General features: G+C 43.1%; 1 protein-coding gene across 1 annotated transcript in view; it reads left to right on the top strand.

The window, feature by feature from the left end:
• The window catches only part of LOC311243574 (poly(rC)-binding protein 4-like), a 56,063-nt gene that overhangs the window by 12,765 nt on the left and 20,743 nt on the right, over positions 1 to 22,555 (top strand). The window contains exons 2-6 of the mRNA XM_084332842.1: positions 7,899 to 8,119; positions 8,561 to 8,584; positions 12,947 to 12,979; positions 15,197 to 15,313; positions 21,799 to 21,930. Coding sequence (XP_084188968.1) covers positions 8,012 to 8,119; positions 8,561 to 8,584; positions 12,947 to 12,979; positions 15,197 to 15,313; positions 21,799 to 21,930 — 414 coding nt within the window. The 5' untranslated portion in view covers positions 7,899 to 8,011. The remainder of the gene's footprint in view (positions 1 to 7,898; positions 8,120 to 8,560; positions 8,585 to 12,946; positions 12,980 to 15,196; positions 15,314 to 21,798; positions 21,931 to 22,555) is intronic.

Genomic DNA, 22,555 nt, shown 5'->3' with positions numbered 1-22,555 from the left:
TTGGTGAGCCAAGGGAGCCTTGGCATCTACAGTGAAACTTGAGTGAAACTTCTTATGCAAGTTTATCCTCAAATGTAAGTAGCTGTGTTTTAACTGTGTGGTAAACCTGGGTTTATCAACGTTAGTTAGTAAGCAGTGCAATCTTGCTAACTAGCTAGCCAACGTTAGCTCTCATAACGAGCCAGTTAGCCAGCGCCAGGTACAGTAGCTAGCCAACGTTAGCTCTCATAACGAGCCAGTTAGCCAGCGCCAGGTACAGTAGCTAGCCAACGTTAGCTCTCATAACGAGCCAGTTAGCCAGCGCCAGGTACAGTAGCTAGCCAACGTTAGCTCTCATAACTAGCCAGTTAGCCAGCGCCAGGTACAGTAGCTACCAACGTTAGCTCTCATAACGATAGCGAGTTAGCCAGCGCCGGGTACAGTAGCTAGCCAACGTTAGCTCTCATAACGAGCCAGTTAGCCAGGAAGAGGAGGATGACAGAGGAAAAGGGAGAACAGTGGAGAAGAGTTGAGAAGAGTAGGAAGAGAAGACAGGAGCGGACACGAGGGGAGGTGTGGAGAGAAGAGGACAGGATGAGATAGGAGAGGAGTGGAAGAGAGAACATATATCAATCCCAGTGCTCATGTGTTCCAGTTCAATAAATTGTTGTTCATCTACAGCTTGTTGCATTATTTCATGCATTGATATTATCAATAAGACTTATCAAAAATCTCTAAGCATTTACAATGTAGACTTGACTGGCACATCTTTTAAATCAAGTAAGTAGTCCGGTGTCCTAGGGGGTTGTGTGTGTGAGGGGAGGGGGGCGCGGATGAGGGCGGAAAACTTCAGGGGCCTATAGATCATCACTTAATATGGTACCTGGAAAATCAGGAGGTAGTATGGAAAAAAATTTCAAGGCAAGCGTGGGAACCCTGTTTTATCCATGACGTCATGATGAGTCACTGATGACACCTCTGGCTTCTTCTCAGCTTCAAATTTGTGTTTTATGATTCTATGAGTGTAGACCTTGTGGGTACTTATTCTTTTTTATATATATATATATATTATTATTTCTTGTTCGACATTCGGTTTCTCAAAACCTCTTTCAGTGTAGTACATAGAAGTGAATACAAGCAGCGGATCATAGCTGAAGCTTTGACACGGCCAGTGTGAGACAGAGCGCGACTGTTAACACCAGGGTTAGATGGACAGACAAGAGAGAGGGGAAGGACAGTAGACATGTCAACTCTTGCCTCTCTCTCTCTCTCTCTCTCTCTCTCTCCTGGTGCCACTGGGAGCTCTTCGTCTCGGGCCTGGCGGGCGCTGTAGTCTGCTACCTCGCTAATTCCCCATGTCCTGAGCTCCCAGTTCTAATTTAGAACAGAGGGGGTCTGTTCACTCGGCTGCTGCTTGGGATTCTGAGAATGACGGGTTCAGAGGCACACCGCCCTCTCGACACAGAGCACATGCCTTGTTATCAGCCCACAGACCAGCACATAATGATCCCTCCCGACCATTAACTCCTAATGCAATAAAGTGCTAACATTCTTTAGCCATGGCCTACAGTGCCTATAATATAGCATAATGAAGTTAGCTCACGGGAACCACGCATGGGTTCTGGATGTAGAACCTTTCAATTGGGCTTCTTGTAACAAGGGGGGAAATGTGGCGGTCTTGTTTATTATCAACTCAATCCCTGGGCCTTGTTCAATCTTTTAAGGAAACATTATTGTTCATATGGCCCCAAACTCTGGAACTCCATGAAAGCCTTAGGGCCACCACCACTGTTAGTAGTTTTACAAATAAACTTAAAACACATAGTTTTACTGCTGCTTATGGTTAAGGTTATCTGTTTTTGTTCTTACATCTTTTTGTGTAAAGCACTTTGTAAACATTGTTTTTACATATATATTATTATTATGAGACAAGTGTTTAATTGATGACAAACGACGAAGACAAATCCTGTGACGTTGGTTACAGTCTTTGAACCGGATGAGGCTGGTTCCAGTCCAGTGACGCTCTGTTCTGCTCAGCAGCCCATGTTGACAAGGCCGGGCACCAGGCACGTCCACGAATAGGAGACCAAAATGTGCGCAGCCGTGCGGTCAAGCTCTGCGGTGTCCAGAGAGGAGGAGGTTGTGTGTTCAATAGAACAGGTCTTTGCGTGCATCTAGAGCACAAATTAACCAAACATTAAATAAACTAGCAGAACAGCAGCAGCAGCAGCAGCCGAAAGCAACCTGGAGAGTTAGAGCAAGCCTCCGAGCTAGAGCCTCCGACCAACACTCCCGATGATTAAACATCATCTCCTCCTCCTCACACGGCCCATCAAATATACCCACCAAAGACAACGATGGCACCTGCTGTCACAGAGAGGCACTCTGTGCTCAGTCCTGTGACGCTGCCGTACTGTGATACTGCTGGGCGGAATGGACTCGGCCCACAAACACCGTTCATATTTAAAACGAGTGGCCCTGACCTGTCAAACAGGAGAGGATGCGAGAGCCGCTCACAATCTGCCACCATCGCTGTTTACAGAGTCAGTCTGCTGTAGAGTATCCCCGGGTTTCTAAAAAACACCACGGAAGAGAAAGAAATATATATTCAATTATTATTCAAATATTTCGACAGTGTGTTGAGTAGCCTATATGTCGCAGGGCATTTGAGAACTGTCAAATCGCAGTCCTCATTTACTTCCATAATAATGTGTGTGTGTGTGAGTGCGTATCATGCTGCATCTATATTTATCCTGTACTTCCCCTGTTCGAACCGACAACCGTGAGGAAGCGTAGATCAAGAGGAAAACGTAAATATTTCCATAAGCTAATTATACACTGTGTGTGAGACTGCGAAGCACCCCAGGTGACTCAGGCATTAATCATCCCATGTCACAGGGACTGACATGAACATACCCAGTATAGCGCACTGTCATTTTGGGATCGGCACAGATGCTTCTCATTTGCTGGAGATTTTCTGTCTCTTCTGTCTTCCGAGACCAGCGCTTCTCCCTGACTGATTATGATAGAGTGGAAAAAACCATAAAACGAAAATCCAAAAGTTTTTTGCAATTTCATGAAAACTATTTAAAAAAAAATCGTTCCTGGGATGAACTACAAAATCTTCCGCATATCCTACATGTCCAGACTCTGGGAGGATGTAATTTGTAATTGTGTGTGTGTGTGTGTGTGTGTGTGTGTGTGTGTGTGTGTGTGTGTGTGTGTGTGTGTGTGTGTGTGTGTGTGTGTGTGTGTGTGGGTGTGTGGGTGGGTGTGTGGGTGTGTGTGTGTGTGTGTGTGTGTGTGTGTGTGTGTGTGTGTGTGTTGTGTTGTGTGTGTGTGTGGGTGTGGGTGTGTGTGTGTGTGTGTTGTGTGTGTGTGTGTTGTGTTGTGTGCGCACGCACGCAGGTCTTCTTTATACTTGGCTCACAATGAGAGGAGCTGGATGTCAGTTAATGAACACTCCAGTCAGAGTGTAAGTCATGACGCCTCCCGCTGCTTATCAGGACCCCATTTCCCCTGAAGCTACAGGGAGCCGGTGGAACATGGCTGACAGACCCAGCAGTTTGTGTCAATATCCTGCTGCACAGGGGTCTTCATTATCACCTCGGCCCACTTCATTATGAACAAGCATCAGTAGAAATGGACTTAAAGGTAGAATCTGTAATGCAGTGAAAGAGCCACCTCTCTAGGCAAAAGCGCCCTGCTTGGTATTGCACTTTGTTTACATTTTTTGCTTACCATTTAATTACTAAGTGCCTCCACTACAGGGTTTCCATTATCCGGTAATTACCATTTTCTTACCGGGAAAATCTGTTGAAGTCTGACATATTTAAGGTAAGATACGATAAGATATTTCTTTTATCAATCCCCTTGGGGAAATTTGGGAGTCATAGCAGCATGGGGAGGGGGGAGGGGAGGTACAGGTATGGGCAGGGTAATCGTAGAAAGACATACTACATTATAGCCTAGGCAATAGAATTTGAATCATAAAAATATGAGAACAAATAAACAGTGTAAACAATATAATTAACTCTGAATATAAAGATAAACAGTGTAAACAAAGGTACAGAGGAGGGTCTGTATGCCTGTCGGTTATATTATACGTTACAATAAATATTCTATCTTAGTCATTTATAATGTCTGGTGAAAATAATTTGAGAGTGGGCCAAACTGGCCAAGGTAGTCTGCTTGATCCCCAGTGTGCCAGCAGAGAGAGAGGGGTCTCTCTCTATCTGTTCACAGTGGAGCTGTAGCTCAGCGCTGTCTGTGGCGCTGAACTGGACAGCTAATTTCTCTCTCTTAAAGGATGACTTTGCTATTTTGAACCTTAGACCCTATTCTTGGTCTGTCTACCACTGTAGGAGCCAAAGCTATATATTTAGGTTATTGTATTATATGAATGTGTGTATGTTTATTTTTATAACCTTACATTGAAACGGCATTAGGAATATTGATTGGATTTAGATAAAGTCATTGAACCGTCTTATTTGTCATAATAGAACATTCTAGAACATTTGTGATGTCACAGTATGATGTCATAACCAAACATTCTAGAACAGTTGTGATGTCACAGTATGATGTCATAACTGAACATTCTAGAACATTTGTGTATATTCAGCAAGAGGTCAGTGTGCATCTTGAAACAGTGCTGAGCAGTACTTAACAGATAGACTAAACAACATAGATTTAAGCCTGCATTTCTAGCCCAGGGTGCCTTGCCTACCGTTTTGCTGTGGAAAGAGTCGGCAAGTTGATTTACGGCTTTCAGGTGAGGAGGAATTTTCATGTGATTTTGGAGACTGGGAAAATACAGTTTTCTTACCTTGTAGTAGTAACGTGAATATTTAGGAAAATAGCTTTAGGACCAGCTTTAGGTTTGTTTCCGGTTGCCGACCGACCCTGCCGATTTAGGTGCGACCCAATTTATTTTATGGTATATGCTGACTAGATCAGAACAAAAACTGTCAAATGTTTTTAAGCTCAATAAAGACGGATCATATTTGACCGGAATGTCTCCCATTCGTCTGGGACATTGAGAACTTCCAGGACACGTGGACAGACACCAATTATTAAGGAGGGGACGTCCTGTCACTTCAGTGTTGGGCTGGTTAGGAAGGAGGGGACGTCCTGTCACTTCAGTGTTGGGCTGGTGAGGAAGGAGGGGACACTGTGTCACTTCAGTGTTGGGCTGGTGAGGAAGGAGGGGACGTCCTGTCACTTCAGTGTTGGGCTGGTGAGGAAGGAGGGGACACTGTGTCACTTCAGTGTTGGGCTGGTGAGGAAGGAGGGGACGTCCTGTCACTTCAGTGTTGGGCTGGGTAGGAAGGAGGGGCCATACTGTCACTTCAGTGTTGGGCTGGTGAGGAAGGAGGGGACACTGTGTCACTTCAGTGTTTGGCTGGTGAGGAAGGAGGGGACGTCCTGTCACTTCAGTGTTGGGCTGGTGAGGAAGGAGGGGACACTGTGTCACTTCAGTGTTTGGCTGGTGAGGAAGGAGGGGACGTCCTGTCACTTCAGTGTTGGGCTGGTTAGGAAGGAGGGGACATCCTGTCACGTCCGCCTCTCAACCTCCTGGTCACCAGCCTGCCTCTCTAACCTCCAGGCCACAATGTAAATAGAACAGCTCCAGACTTTATACCTGATGTGTTTTACCACTGTAGTTCTTTTGGATTTGGAAGAGAGTTGTTCATGTTCACTAGTAATATCTTAGACTGTACAGGCATAGCACATATTCATTCTGAAATTGGGTGTAGTTCCCCTTTATGAGCAATGAGCATATAATATGACTTCCATTATGAAACTGAGGTGCAATTTGAGGACAGTGAAAAGCAACATTATGTTCACAAGAAGATACTACAGGCTGTGTGGGCAGCTTTGAAATACTGTATGCACACTAAAATCTAATTATATGGTTGTATGTATAAGATTGACTTTTACTTCTCTGGTGTGTGGCTTTGGAAGAGAGTATAGCTCATGTCCAGTCATTTTGATTGGCCTTTACTTGGCCATTGAAATAATGTATTGGAATTATTTTAATTTAGTGAATAAATCATTGAATCCACATTCCACAATGAGTTTTATAAGTGATGATGATATCACAATGGAATCACAATGTTACTGATTGAATAAATGGTAAATGAACTGCATTTATATAGCGCTTTTATCCAAAGTTATTTACAATTTATTAGATTAGATTAGATTAAAATGTATTGTCATCATACAGCACAACAGGCCTACAGTACAACAAAAAGAAGTGTGCAGGGTGCAAATTTAACAGTAAAGTGCAACAGCAATATACAATGTAAGGTGATTAAACTGGGTACAAAATATACAAATTAGTACTACTGATTAGTACTAGGGCTGTCCCTGACTAAGGATTTGGATGGTCGACTATGATTGGCCAAAATTTGCCGTTAGTCGACTATTGGTCGACAAAAAAATATATATAATATTTTAAATTTTTTAAATTTTTTTAATTTAATTTTGTATCATTCCATTTGAGCTGTGGGGGGTGCTTAATGTCTGAAGGAGTCGACTGAAGGCTTCTTGTTCTGAAAAAGCATGCAATTGGTCCACTGATGGATACATCTTGATATTTGTCTAGTCTAGTGTGTTCATTAGATGGGTGAAATCCTCTTTCAGTGCCTCTGTGCCTGTTTTCGTAGGCAGTTAGCCTCTGGTATGCATGCCATTAGCGTTAGCCACGCTTCTAGGCCTCTTTTCTTTTGGAAAGAATGATACAAAAAATTATAATATATATATTTTGTATTCGACTAAGAGGTTGGCTAGTCGACTACAGCTCCTTTCGACGATTAGACTAATACGGGTCAGCCCTAATTAGTACTGATTAGTACTACTAATACTACTACTGATTAGTACTACAACCTATGCCTCACATTCACCCACTCACTCACTCCTCAGCTACCCACAGTATTGTGTTGAATGAACAATGACATTGAATTCATGCTTTTTATTCTCAAGGGGTTTGGTGAGATTGAGTTGTGATAGTGGAGTTAACCTCCTGCTGCCCTAAAATATTCGAATGAATGAAGACGAGATATGAAAGGAAGTGCTGCCTCACACACACACACACACACACACACACACACACACACACACACACACACACACACACACACACACACACACACACACACACACACACACACACACACACACACACACACACACAACAATGTCTCGGTTCCCAAGGTCTTCATCAGGACCTTCATGGATGAATAAATGAATGTTTTCCAGCAAGAAGAAGAAGAGTGTGAGAGCTTTTAATAGAGGCCTTACACAGGATATTCTGGTATGGCTGTCTGTAACCATTGGTAACCATTTTCAAAAAGAAATGGCTAATTTATGTGCAATGGTAGATCAGGTAAAACTCTGGAAAAGCTGATATGATGTTATGTTGATGTTACTATTCTACTGTGACTTGTTTACAAGATCCAGTAATAAGGCACCAAATTATTATGTATTTGTTGATATATTTATCATACATCAACATCAACCTATAGCAACCGTTGTTTTGCACATAGCAACAACGGTTGCTATTGCCATGTACAAAACAATGGTCACGACTCACTCACTATGTTACAGGCAGCCATGTTGGAAGACGGAGAACCACACAGACATTCTGTTCAAGGCTTCTATTGTGGAGCCTCACTGTCTCCTATGCACCCGTCACTGTGTACTCAGGTGTGCACTACTGTAGTACCTGGAGAAAGAGAGAGAGAGTGCCTGCCTTAACATTCCAACATGCATGCATAACACGTGTGTGTGTGTGTGTGTGTGTGTGTGTGTGTGTGTGTGTGTGTGTGTGTGTGTGTGTGTGTGTGTGTGTGTGTGTGTGTGCTGTAGTAGTAGTCGTTCCACAGTTTGATCAATCATTATTCTATTCTCTCCAGCAGAGCACTGACGGATTTGGGAGACAGAGAGAGAGAGAAAGAGAGAGAGAGAGAGAGAGAGAGAGAGACAGCATCGGCCTTCGTCTGACAGCGTGACCAGCGGATGAGCCTTGTTCATGCGTCTCCCTGTGAGCCACTCCCACACCACTATGAATTGTGAGCAGGACTTTGGAGATGGGGGGTTGGGAGTGACCCTCACATTACGACTGCTCATGCACGGAAAGGTAATAACCTGGGAGGAGGGCGGGGGGACTGATGGAGTGTGTTTAAGTGTGAATACATAAACAGTAGTGTTCTGTTATCTTGCTGTGACCCTACAGGATTCATTAAGAATCTATCTATCTATTGTACCTACTGTATATCTATCTTATCTATCTATCTATCTATCTATCTATCTATCTATCTATCTATCTATCTATCTATCTATCTATCTATCTATCTATCTATCTATCTATCTATCTATCTATCTATCTATCTATCTATCTATCTATCTATCTATCTATCTATGACCTATATGTTTTTTACTATAATGCTTTGGTGTTACGTTTTAAATCGCAGAATGTACAGAATTGATTGTGACTGATTGATTTAGTGATATAATTTCAAGTGTTATTTGCGTTTAATTAATCCTATGTCTTTGATTATTTTATCTCTTTGCATTTTAGGAGGTTGGTAGCATCATAGGAAAGGTGAGAATTCCTATTTCATTTGTTGTTGTTTTTATAAAAAAAAAATCTAGTTATTCCAGGTGTGTAAAACACATTTAGGGGCATCAATCCTCTGTTCTAAAACTTGGCTTTAACGATTTATTTTGTGTTCGGATTCATAATAATAATCTTTTTATGGAATTATTTCCCCCCTTATTGTCCCTTTTCTTGCAAAACACAAGGCCTTCCTGACAAACAATTTGCACGTCTATGTATCTCCATCCCCGACCGTAATTGCCTTAAACCAACCCTCTTAAGACTTCCCCCATCCCCTAATGTGGTACGGTAATCCATCAAACGGAGACATTAGTGCACGCTGACTGCAAGCCTCCTGTTGAAACCCCAGATCCAAAGGCATTATACTGTTGGCCCCTGGTGGGCACTTTCACTGTCTGTTAGGCTGGGCTGCCTCTACGTCATCCTGGCTCCCAGTGGCTCCCAGTGGCTCCCAATGGCTTGCCTCGTAACACAACACTTTGGAGGGAACATGACAAAAGAGTGGGAAGGAGAGAAAAAGATAGAAATGGACACAGAAAAGTAGACGGAAAAATCGGACAGATAATAAATGATTGATTGATTGATTGATTGATATTTTTTATTTTTGTGTCTTACATACAGATGTATGCAGCCCATATGGGCTTACAAGACACATAAACAATAAGTAAATAGTATACTTAACAATAAGTATATAGACCAAGATAAAAAAAAATAAAACATAACAAGCTGTAAACAATGTACTTCAAAGAAACAAGAGGAATTCATATACAATTATATAGGATATAATGTGTTTTGTCTCAAGTTTTTCTCCAAAAATCCTGCAAAACCGAAAATCTCCACAAAAAAACAACTCAACATACAACTCTCAGACTGCCAAAACAAATCCGGATTTACAAATGGAACTTTCTTAAATAAAACCCTCCTCAAGTCGGTGTACAAGGGGCAGTGAAAAACAAAGTGAAATTCATCCTCCATAATACTTTATTTGTAGAGCACCTTTCATACAAGAATTGCAGCTCAAAGTGCTTCACAGCAGTATAAAAAGACATAGGCATGAAATGAGCACAGAATTGACATACAATTAGCACAGAATTGTCATACAATTAGCACAGAATTGACAAAAAAGTCCAGCCTCTCCTCCTCACTCTCCTCCCATCACATACGAGGCCCCAAAACGTCAGTCACAAATGGAACGTGTGGCTGTGGTGCTTGAGCCCGTCTAAAATTACACCCCGTAGAATAATAAGGTAAATGACAAGGGGTTTTGCTCAGAGGAGTCTGAGATGATGCGGCGCTTGACACCAAGCAAGTGGCTGTCAGTGCCATGTGTGAGAGTGTGAATTGGACTGATTATTATGACGGGGGAGGCCAGCCACGGGCTGAGTGACAGATGGAGAGGATGCGGTGCACGGCAGAGGTGTGACTCGGTTCTCTTGTGTCTGACAGGGGGGCTCCACACAGGGGGGGGGGGGGCTTCACACAGGGGGGGGGCCTCCACACAGGGCTGCACATGCAGACGTACCACGCAGATAGTGTCCTCGTCTTGAACAATGCCTCAGATTAGCGCGCAGCTCCAAGCTCTTGTGCTAGATTATTCTGTTGTCGACACGACTGAATTCTTCTTTGTCAACCTTTTATGTTTGCTAATGTAAAGGTATTGTGTAGGACTGGGGGCGACTCATCGATGTCACCGGGTTTTTACGGAAATACGTCGGTTTGCATAATGTGCGTCGGGGTGTCGCTATGACAACGTAAAATGGCTGTGCCCGGTCAAAGCATGGAAACGGTTAAGCGCGTTCTGGAGCAGCTGCAACAACAACAACGTGCCCACAATCACCTAAAGTGTAGTGGTATTTTAGATGCAGACCCAACAATGTGGTGCTCTGTACACTCTGCAAATGGCTTATCACAGTAGTACAACTGCTATGCAAGAACACTTGAAGTGGAAGGCCTGTTTACTGTGTGTCCCTACCCAAGCATGATATTAGGGTTATCAGCAGTAGCAGTTAGATAGACTAGATTTTCTAACATGGCCTCCATGTTAAAAGTACTTTCTGAAACTGCTGCTGTTATGGAACACCGGCGTACGTCATATAACATTGTTATTCAGCCGTTCTATATGTTCTGTTTACTTAACGGCCATGTATGAGTGAGGAAGTGGCTTCAAGTCACTACTAGGAAGATTCTGACCTCAATATGTCATCGTAATTTCACTGTCCGTGCCTTGGCAGGATTAAGATAAGATAAGATATTCCTTTATTGATCCCCTTGGGGAAATGCAGGCATCATAGCAGCATGGGGGAGGGGGGAGGGGATGTACAGGTAGTAGAAGACATACAGGTACAGGTCAAAGAATTATAGTACAGTGGAGAAGTACACATTTTATAAAAAGTCAAATATAATTAACTCTGGACATGTGCATATGGGCAACAAGGTGCGAGATGAGGGTATGTATGCCCTCTCAGTTATATTTGCCCTACAATAAATATAGTTACAATATATAATCGAATAATCTAAATATAATCGAATATATAATCTTAAAAAAAAAGAAATGCTAAAATGCTAAATATATGCAATATATAATCTAATAATCCAATAGTCTAAATCTAATCTAATATATAATCTAAAAATGCTAAATGCTAAATATATGCTCTGATGAAGTATACAGTATTCACATACAGTGTTCCTGCAGACATTGAGACGGATGAGAATGTAGGATAATTGACAAGAGCATCATTGATATCCTCTATGTTGTATTTATTGTGTGTCCGGGTCAGATCCAGCACAAAGGAAGCCTTTTCAAACAAAACCTGCTTCATCAACAAAAACAGCTCCTCATTCGGTTAGCGAGGCTTCTCCAGTGCCAGGGTTTAGGGGAAATGTGGTCTTATCATGAGAATTAGGCTTCCATTTTTTACAGCAATCACTGTTTGCCCTACCATGGGCATTAGTGATGGGAGGGGCCAGCCACTAACCAGCACCCCACCTTCCTCACTGTGTGAAAATGTTGAGCCAGTCTTTGATGCAGTCGCATCACAATAATAGCCTTGGATAAACTACCCCCCCCCCCATTTGTTTACTGTACTATAACTATACTAGCCTAGCTTAGCACAAATTACTGGAAGCGGATACGGACTACTAGCCTAGCTTAGTTTTAAGCTAGGCTAGTGATCCTATAGCCTAGCTTAGTTTTAAGATAGGCTAGTGGTCTGCTGGGTTCGAGCCCAGCTCTCGGCGTTGCTACCAGCTTGGCTGGTCGTTCATACTAATACAATTGGCAGTATTAGGGGGTGGGAAGCTGGTGGGTGGGGATCGGACGTTGTGGACAGCGACTCCTACAGGTCGGTTGGTGCGCCTGCGCAGTAGAATCAGGAAACGACGAGGGCGGCGTGTCCCTCCCACGCAGACCCTCGTTGCTGAGAGATCGCGCTGTGCAGGTGAAAAGATGCGACGGCTGCCTCCTCGAGTACCGGAGGGGACACGTGGTGCAAGGCTTCGTCCACATTGCAGCCGGCTTGTGGGAGGCATGGCCTAACAGCGTTCGAGACAGGGGAGGGTAGAATTGGACAATGCGAAATTGGGGACGGAAGAAAAATAGAAAAATGGGGAGAAAAAGTAGATAAAAAAAAAAGATAGGATAGTGGTCCGTATCCACTTCCAGTCATTTGTGCTAAGCTAGGCTAGCTTTCTACTGAACGCACAGAGAGGAAATTGGTATCTACTGCATTGTGCCGAATGTAAGATTTTCGGGGGTCCTCTAGACTTTTAAATGCCATTATACATTCACAAGAACAGATGGTGACATCTACCTCTATCGGACAAGCACTCCACCACTACTAGTCTCCACTACAGACTACTGAGGCCACTCCACCAAATGGAGTCTATCACGGGCCAATGTGATCTCATCCGCCTCCGGAAGCCGCTCCATCAGGAGGCTGGTCGTAGGATAATGGAGTCTCATCCCCCTGTCAGTGGCTACTCTGAAAGGTCTCCTTTCCTTCTCTCAAACAATCTCTGCTGAGCACACCTGCGCAGGAGCTAACGGCTCCACGTGCATCAGGCTGTTGCATCATTGCTCTAATGAACTAACTATCGATTTCTAAAATGATTTTCTTTATAAAAACAAGATTTGGTTTTTCAAAAAAGTATTTTTCCAAAAATGAGTCTTGAAAAAGAGGGGTTGTCTTATGTTCAGACCAACACGGTATCTTCTTATTAGTAGCGCATTTCCCATAACGCCGGCATGTTCCTTTAAATGTGGTTTGAAACGCAGAGGTCGGGACGACCCTTCAGACAAAGCACATTTGGCTCCTGTTTAATGTTTGTCCTTCATCTTTCCTTCCCCAGAAAGGAGAGACGGTGAAGAGAATACGAGAGGAGGTATGGTTTTTATCAACTCTTTCTACTCTACTTTCTATCTACTCTTTAATGTCTGAATCACCGCTGTTCATCATCTGGAGTAAAGGCACTCACATGATCTCATGTTGCATACTAAGTAGCTCACGCTATTTATTGTTATTGTTTGTGTCTCGATGTGTGCACTGTGCGCGCGTGCGTGCGTGCGGGTGTGTGTGTGTGTGTGTGTGTGTGTGTGCATACATGAAACATAGAGAAATAAGAATGACATCCTGTGCCCTGTCTCTCGGGCAGTGGAAATGAATCATACACAGTTATTATCTTCCACTTCCTGTATAGACCAGCCTCCCATCACAAATAGAGTAAGGTTACAGTTGGAGGGGCAACCATAATCACATCTTAGATCTCTAATATTGGTTAGTGCCAATATTTATATTAAGGGGATCAATAAAGGAATATCTTATCTTATCTAATAGTAAAGCCCAGTTCCCGCTCATTATTTGGGAGCTGTGAGTCTCAGAAGTGCACACAAAGGAGGGTATTGTCTGACCTGCCTTTTGGGGCATGGTGACTTCTTCTCTTTCATTAAAATGCTCTACTTGTCTTTATCGTTCACTGCGTGTCCCTCTCTCCCACCTTTTCTCTAACAACCCCCCCCCCCCCCCCCATGTGCCAGGCTCTGTCCTTCCCTGCCTTACCCATCCTTCTCTCTCTCTCTCTCTCTCTCTCTCTCTCTCTCTCTGTGCCCCCTCCCCTCTTGTAAACCTCCAGGGTGCGATGATGCATGATTTAACTCTTTGTATTAAAAGTAATTAGCTTTCCATTGTAGCACTACGTTTGGCTCTGACTGCAGGGTGCTGTGGGTTTATGTTGTACTTTATGAGGCACAGGGATAAACAGCGACAGAGAGGTCAGGGGGGAAAACGCAGCCCTACAGATCTACTGGATAAACACCTCATCCAGACTCGTTGTCATCCATGCGTCCGTCCATCCATCCATCCATCCATCTATCTTTCTAGTTATCCTTCTATCCATCCATCCTTCTATATATCCTTCTATCCATCCATCCATATATCTTTCTAGTCATCTATCTATCTATCTATCTATCTATCTATCTATCTATCTATCTATCTATCTATCTATCTATCTATCTATCTATCTATCTATCTATCTATCTATCTATCTATCTATCTATCTATCTATCTATCTATCTATCTATCTATCTATCTATCTCTCTCTCTCTCTCTCTCTCTCTCTATCTATCTATCTATCTATCTATCTATCTATCTATCTATCTATCTATCTATCTATCTATCTATCTATCTATCTATCTATCTATCCATTCGCCTACCAACCATCCACCCGACCCACCCACCCACCCACCCACCCATCCACCCACCCATCCATCCATCTACCCATCTCTCCATCCACCAACCCACCCATCCATCCATCCATACATCCATCCATACATACATACATACATACAGTACATACATAAACCCATCCAGTCAGTCAGCCAGTTATATTATTAGTCCTCCTCAGTGAGTGTGGTCCAGGCAGGCCCTACCGCAGGGCGCAGGCCCTACGTGATGCAGACACAGTGGGGGCCTGACTCAGTGGACACACTCTGGAGACAACATCCTAGAGGTCAAGAGAGCTGCCCTGTCTCTACTCGTATGACTCCAGCTCAGGGGGTCTGGGGTGAAACACAAGGCTGCGGGATGGAAAGAGACACATGCTGGGGATTTATTGCACGAGGACGGAGAACCTTCAGCTATTATTACATCAGTCAGCTGTATAGAGATGTATTCTCTCTCTTGTCCTCATCTCTCTTTTCTCCCTAATTGGGATTGGAATTTCAACTAATATCGAGGACAATTCATCTTAACAACACAGCTAGTCTTAAAAAGTATTTCATTGTGTAGGCCAAAAGAAACACACAACCTCTGTAGAACGCAGACAACAGATAATAATAATAATAATAATAATAATAATAAACTTTATTTCTATAAGACACCCTAATCTCTTATATTAATGAACCAATGGGAATCACCCAGTGATTAACTGACAATTGTAATCATTCCTTGCCTTACTTCCTATCCCTAACTGCATATCCCCTGGCTGCTCAGCCCTCCCCGGTTCAAAACAGAACTATGTGGATATTAATATTAACCTTTTAAGTAACCCTGTGTGACCTCCACCCTCCACCCTGTCTGCCCCCCCTCTCCCCCTCCCCCACAGAGCAGCGCGCGTGTCAACATCTCCGAGGGCTCCTGTCCCGAGAGGATCATCACCATCACCGGCTCCACCGACAGCGTGTTCAGAGCGTTCACCATGATCACATACAAACTGGAAGAGGTAAAAACCATGACCGCTCGGAGCGCACCGCGACCGAGGAGGTGAAGCCAGTTCACACCGTATGAACTGGATATCGCAACAGTGCTCGTTTACGGTCCTCTAACCTTAATGGATCAAATTCTAGAGGAGTAAAAAAGCTCATCGAACCACACACACCACAGTATGATAAGGTCACCTTTATTTATATAGCACATTTAAAACCAACGAAGTTGCACCAAAGTGCTTTACAGTTCAAAGAAACAGACAAATTCAAAATACAATATAAAATTCACAAGTCAATACAATACAATAAATACACTGGACATGGGGTGTATGGCTTAACAAGCCTCAAAAAGCCAATAAAAACAAGCGAATCTCTAGGGTCTAATAATCACTTGTAATAATAACACTAATATAAGAAACACTCATTTTAAGGGTATTTAGAGAGAGAAACGGATGATCAGCTCCTAGATTGCGATCGCCACAATTATTTGCACAAAGGGCGGTAGCTTTGCTGAGGTAGCTTTGCTGAGGTAGCTTTGCTGAGGTAGTTTTGGTGAAAGAGCTGGTTCACGGTTGGAGGAGGAAATAGCTGTAAAGCCAAGGGCCTTTTTACCAAAACATTAGTCGAATCTCTAATTTCCGGAGCCTCGGATCACCATCACCACTAATGTGCTTTTATCACCAGAGATCACACTTGAAGCTGAGGGGATGATAGGAGAACCATTGTCCCCGTTTGAGAGCGGGATGTGCTCACAGGTTCACATCATGCCGCCCAAATGAGAATTGATGACATCCCACGGCAGCTTGTGGCTTTTTTTCTTTTGGCTTGTCGTTTTAAACAATGCGGTGAGACGGGCGTGTCATGTTGATGAATGAATTTATTACCTCTCCTGCATAGTTACGGACAAATTGTTGAATTCCACCTGGCATTTGAAGATGGCAGATGAATGGCTTCGTGCCTTTTATGGACAACGTATCGCTTGGAACTACAACATACGCCGTCGTCGCTCCCGTCCACTTGACAAAAGAGCAAATTACAATATGTTAACACACCTATTAATTAAAACGGGGGGGGGGGGGGGTTGTGTATAATCTAGCTTTAGTAAGGGGATATAGATAACAGGTTTGCCTCTGAATGTCTTCAACGTGCCTAATCATCTATCCGTCACAAACTAATTAGTACGGTGGAATCTTCAGGGCCATCTTCAAAGGGATCTTCCAGGAGTGAGCCGACACTCGTTAGGAAGCGTGCAGGCACTCCTCCGCGCGGTTCTGTAGCCCTCAGTAAACACACGCCGGCCGGGGAGCGCACCGTGCGGCATTCATTAAAGATCTTACGCGCTCACCTCTCTCCAACCCTTACCTTCTGACGAAAACTCTGAGTTGTCATGGCAACACGTGGGCACTGACCTACGGCGCCATGGCGCTTCTATCATGCTTGAGTGGTATATGTCTGACATCTTTAATTAATAACAAGAGAGAGAGGGGGGGGGGGGGGGGTCGTTAAACTGTACAAATCTGTCCCTCGGTGTGTAGTATTTGATTCCTCACTGCTCTGAGAGAAACCACAGATACATGTATTTCATCAGTAGGTAGCAATGCACTGTATCGAGGTCTACGCACACACACACACACACACACACACACTGTGTGTACACGTGCATGTATCTCACGTGCAGCATGTGTGTGTGTGTGTGTGTGTGTGCACCCAGTACTGTACGTACAGTAGCCTATATGCTCATGAGTGCACACACCCACTTGTGTAGATAAGACGACATCTAGACAGAAGCCAGTTTCTAACGAGCCGCACCGTATCACACATGACCCGTTGCTCCCAGGTCTACAGATATACAGCAAGTACACGGAGGCCACATTCTCTCTTGATGTCGCATCACACTCTGAACACTGCGTACATCTGGGATTAAGCCAAGTATCCCTTTTGTGCGTCTGCTGCTTGTGTAACCCCCCCCCCCCCCCCCCCCCCGGTGTTATTTCCGCCAATTTGCTTTGAGAGTCTCCCTGTACGAAGGACGGCGCGGGGAGGGATCGGACGTTCACAGTTGTTAAGATACAGTGCATATTTTTAGATCAAATCTGAGGGATGTGACGCCCAGCAGCCCTGTGATCCCGCTGACGAGCGACGTGCTCCTGGTGTAATGAGGACGCCAGCGAGCCTGATCCGCGCCACAGACACCGAGCAGAGGCATCACACGCACGGCACGATGGGCTTTTTATTTTCGACTTAAAAGTTCAGAGCTATTGGAGAAATGTATGTTTTCCCCTCACAAGGCAAATCCCCAGGGGGGCCGTGGAGGAAAAGACACCCACACACACACGCACTCCCCTCTTAAGTCCAAGTCTATGAAATGTTCTGTCAGTATGTTCCTGCCCCCGACACAGTGTTTTGAAAAACACGCAGTGTGCTTTGCATTCTGTCACAGGCCTGTATTCAGGCCAAGTTATGGGTGCTGTATGCTGATGGGAGGAGAGGAAGATGGGGAGGAATATTTACACTTCAAAGACTCAGAGAGCCTGACTGTTCTTTAATTAACAACTCAGTCTCCACCCACAGCAGAGGAGGACTTGGCTATTTACCTGCACTCTAATTTTATTTCTTATAAATACCTTAATTAATTCAAAAGATTCATTAGCTTTGACGATTTTGTTATTTGAACTTACAGTTGCAACAGTTTTGACATTGGATGCGTTAAGTAACATGAGCGGCTCAGCTTCGCTCAGAGTGAAAAACGGTTAACACTTTGAGTGCCACGCATATTGCTTATCCTTACCCCTAGAATGCCAGCCTTATAGTCGTTTCCGCAGTCGTTTCACTATGTTTTTGCGAAGCTGTGTGTGTGTTCTGTATTACAGCTGTGGAGACATGTAGCGGCTCATTTTGACAAACATTACTTGTAGTGCAAGATGGGAATAATAGTTTGTTTCCACACGCTGTAGTTTGTAGTTTATTACATGCTAAACACACACTAAACATCGCGCATTTCCAAGATAATCCAGTCTTTTTTCATAGATCGCGAGATAAAACGCGGTATGTGCAATAAGCCCAAACCGTTCTGGCTGATCCCATGAAACCCCAAATACTCCCAAATCAAAGGTATATGACATGTATATATGTACCATCACAAAATCATCAAGGGGGTCGTTTTAACTCAAAACTGTGATTGTGTTTGCCGACCATGTTTTTCGTCCGGTGAAACACAGAACTGTGATCGTACATAGAATGTACCTTACCTTAGCCAGAAGGTATTCCAAGAAGAATCATTCCAAGTGATCGCATCGCCATCGCGATTACCAGTGTATATGTCTATACACATTTCTATGGTCAAATACGCTTATGCAACGGAATTCCGAGGCGAGCAATGTGAATTTCTGTTCCAGCAGGAGGAGGGGCCACTAACCAAGGAGAAATTAAAGTGAGGCTGACTATCAACCCCAAGCCATTGCAGTTCAGACACGGACGATACTGCCACCTGGTGATAGTCGCTCAGCATTGCAGTTCTAATGTGCGGGGATGTGCCAAAATGATGCAGATCATCGCTCCCGGCAAGTCTGTAGAGCGGGGATCAAAGTAAAAAGATCAAACGATCCAAAAACGTAATATCTCGTTTTTGGCACTCAACGCTTGTCGAGCAAAAACGTAATATCTCGTTTTTGGCAGTCAATGTGTTAACGGGACACTCAGTTCCGCTCACTCTGAGCCGCTCAGAGCGTTGCTGAGCACTTTCTGACTAGGCTCGGTATATGGAAGAAATGGATCCTACTGAATTGTTATTGTGGAAGTTTAGTTTAGTTTAGTTTATTTAGGATCCCCATTAGTTGTTACCACAGTAACAACTACTCTTCCTGGGGTCCTCTCAAAATAACAACACATTCAAACATAAAATCATTGTACAATCAGAATAAAACAATACTTCCATGCACATTGTACAAGCAACAACACCAAAACAAAGAATAATAATGACAGTAAAGATAGTAATTTGTCTGTCTACATGAATGAATCTCCACAGAAGTAGAGAGGTGACAGAGGTCCCAACGCTCACCTACCACCACACAAATGCCAAAAAAAAAAAAAAAAAGTATATCATAAAATGATTTCTTTCTGTAAAATATTTTTTCAGCTTCAGATGTATCATAGAATAGAATAGATAGAATAGAATATACTTTATTGTCATTATATTTGCATACAACGAGATTTAGGACTCAAACTTAACTCATTCAACGCCAGTCACGATGATAGTCGGGTTAACTCGCCATCGCTTGAGCGCCAATCACGAGTATAGTCGGGTTTTAATCGTTATTTCTTTTATTAGGAATATCCATTAATTTTCATCCATCCAGCCTGATGTTATCGTTGGGAATGGGTCTGAGCTCGCAAAAGGGCAAATACCGCCCCCTACGCCTTCCGGCTGGTATTGCACTCCACTGGGAATGGTATAGTTTATTTTCTGGAACGATCCAAGCCGTGCGGGCGTGGTTTAAATACCCAGGCGAGGTAACCTGATTTCAACTATACATCTGCGAGGCTGCCCCCCCCCCCCCCCCCCCCCCTCATATGCAATGCTGTTGAACGTGGCACAGGCCTCCGCGCCCAGTACGCGCTCGAGGGCCATTTCATGTATGCACGAGGAAGGATAATAATGGTGATCTAGCATTGATTTCAGGAAGATTCAATAATCAGCCGAAAAATTACAACGTGTTTTGTGTATTCCACTAAAGGGCTATTATCGCGTCTTTCTCTGGAATTACTAGAAATCACAAAACTATACTCGTATTCAAAACGGTATAAAACGGAAATGTACCGATGAAAAAACAATCCGTTTCGTACATGTTGACTGCAAGCAACTCATTGATAATCGACGGGTGTATTAGACCCATAGCCATAATTTAAGATGTATTTTAAGCACTCGCAAATCTCCCAGTCCTCCCATTGATTAAAGCGGTGGCGCTCTAGCGCCCTCTCACGCACTTAGAGCGTGGCGGTCAATGAGTTAAAGTGCAGTAGTGGGAGCAAATATAAAATCACATAAGTAATAAAAGAGAAACATAAAATACTATACAATAAAACAATGTTACAATACTGTACAATTTACAAAATAACAATCACAGTGTCAGACGGTAGTGGGTGAGCTGTCCTTAATGTTTTTTGCTCTGTTCATTTGATTCGTCATAAGTCTCTGAGCACAGCCAACTCTGTGGCTGAGGGGGTGTGGTCTTCTGTTCACTATACATTATACACATATACTCCTCAGATACTGAGTGACTGCAGCTAGATGTGACTGATGGGCCAATTAGAGCAGCTAGATGTTACTGATGGGCCAATTAGAGCAGCTAGATGTTACTGATGGGCCAATCAGATGAGCTAGATGTGACTCATGGGCCAATCAGATCAGCTAGATGTAACTCATGGGGCAATTAGAGCAGCTAGATGTGACTGATGGGGCAATCAGTCCAAATATGTAGTATGCGATATATCAGAGGAAGTAGATTAGATATCTGAAATGGCTTGGTTTTGTTGATATCCAGCATATAGATATCAAAAGGCTTTTAGACAATTCTAACAGGTTACATCAACATACCTTCTGTAAAATAAATGCAATGAGATTCAAAAACAAGATTTAATTGTACTGTATGGCTTGACTTCTGTCTATCTGTAATGACTAAGAAACTAACTTTCATGACAGTCTGATTGACTGAAGCAGGTTGTAATCCACTTGATTTGCACAACATGACAAATTGGGGAAATAATTAAATAAAAAACTTTGTGAATGATCATCCAATTCATCCGTGAATCCAATTCCAAAAATGTTTTTCCCCTTAATTAATTAAGACAACAACAACAACAACAACAACAACAACAACAACAACAACAACAACAACAACAACAACAACAACAACAACAACAACAACAACAACAACAACAACAACAGATGCTATATGCCTTTTGAGTATGCAATTTATATAAGTATAAATAGCACATTAATAATATATATTATTTATATTATGAAAAAGAGTGCTGTTGAAGGAACATGCCAACATTGTGTGAAATGCACTTACCATCTTCTCCAGAGTCAGACACAAAGATAGATACCAATTTCCTCTCTGAGCATTCAGTAGAAAGCTATCTGGCTGCAAGCTAGTTTAGCTTAGCACAAATGAATGGAAGTGAATACTGATCAGCTAGCCTAGCTTAAAACTCTGGGAGAGGTGTTTTTCACCAACAGCTAGGCTAGCTATCCATATCCACCTCCATTTATTTGTGCTAAGCTAGGCTAGCTTGCTGGAGCTATGGTGGTTTTACTGAAACTCTCTCACATTACCCTACTCAGCGGCAACAGACCTTTTTTTTAATGATTTTCTAAGAAATCCCACCTTTTACCCTCTAGCTTTACGCAGCCCTCTGCCCTCTCTCACTCCTACTGACTCACATCATTATTCTTTTCTGCCAATATCTCTTTCCCCCTCCCTCCCTCCATCCCCCCCTCTAGGACCTGACCACACTGGTGGCCAATGGCACCATCAGCTCCAAGCCCCCAGTCACTTTACGGCTGGTCATCCCTGCCAGCCAGTGTGGTTCTCTCATTGGGAAAGGAGGAGCTAAGATAAAGGAGATCAGAGAGGTGAGCAACCAGAATCCCCCCCCCCCCCCCCACTCCCACACACACTGACCTTTTTTTGCCTTGTATACTCACTCTATACCGTATCAACATGGGATTATTAAAAGCAAAAAATACGTGTTCCTGTATTTAACGTTATGTTGTGACACAGCTTGAGTTGAGATTCCGTTTTCCCACTGATCTGCTCTCCAGGCCTTGCCTACACAAAGGACTGCTGATAGCTACATGACATCCCTACGTTTTTGTTATTTAGCAGACACTTTCATCCAGACAGAGTGCACTTATGAATATATATATATATATATATATATATATATATATATATATATATATATATATATATATATATATATATATATATATATATATATATATATATGTATATATGTATATAGTAGGCAAAATAATAAGTCATCAAATTAATCTATAGCCGTGAGAGCTATTGCCCTGGGAAGCTGATTGAGCTGAAAGAGGAGCATCTCACTGCTGGTTGAGGAAGGCCTGATTTCTTTATAGACCATATAAAATAAGTAATTAAATGGGGATAGAGCCAGAGTTTTAAGTTTAAGTTTATTTGCATCTCCATTAGCCACAGCAGTGCTTGGGCTATTCTTCCTGGGGTCCATAA

Source organism: Notolepis coatsorum (genome assembly GCF_963971535.1).
Source record: "Notolepis coatsorum genome assembly, chromosome: 17".
NCBI lineage: Eukaryota > Metazoa > Chordata > Actinopteri > Aulopiformes > Paralepididae > Notolepis > Notolepis coatsorum.
Note: the sequence above shows the minus strand (reverse complement) of the source record. Positions and strands in the feature narration are given on the sequence as shown.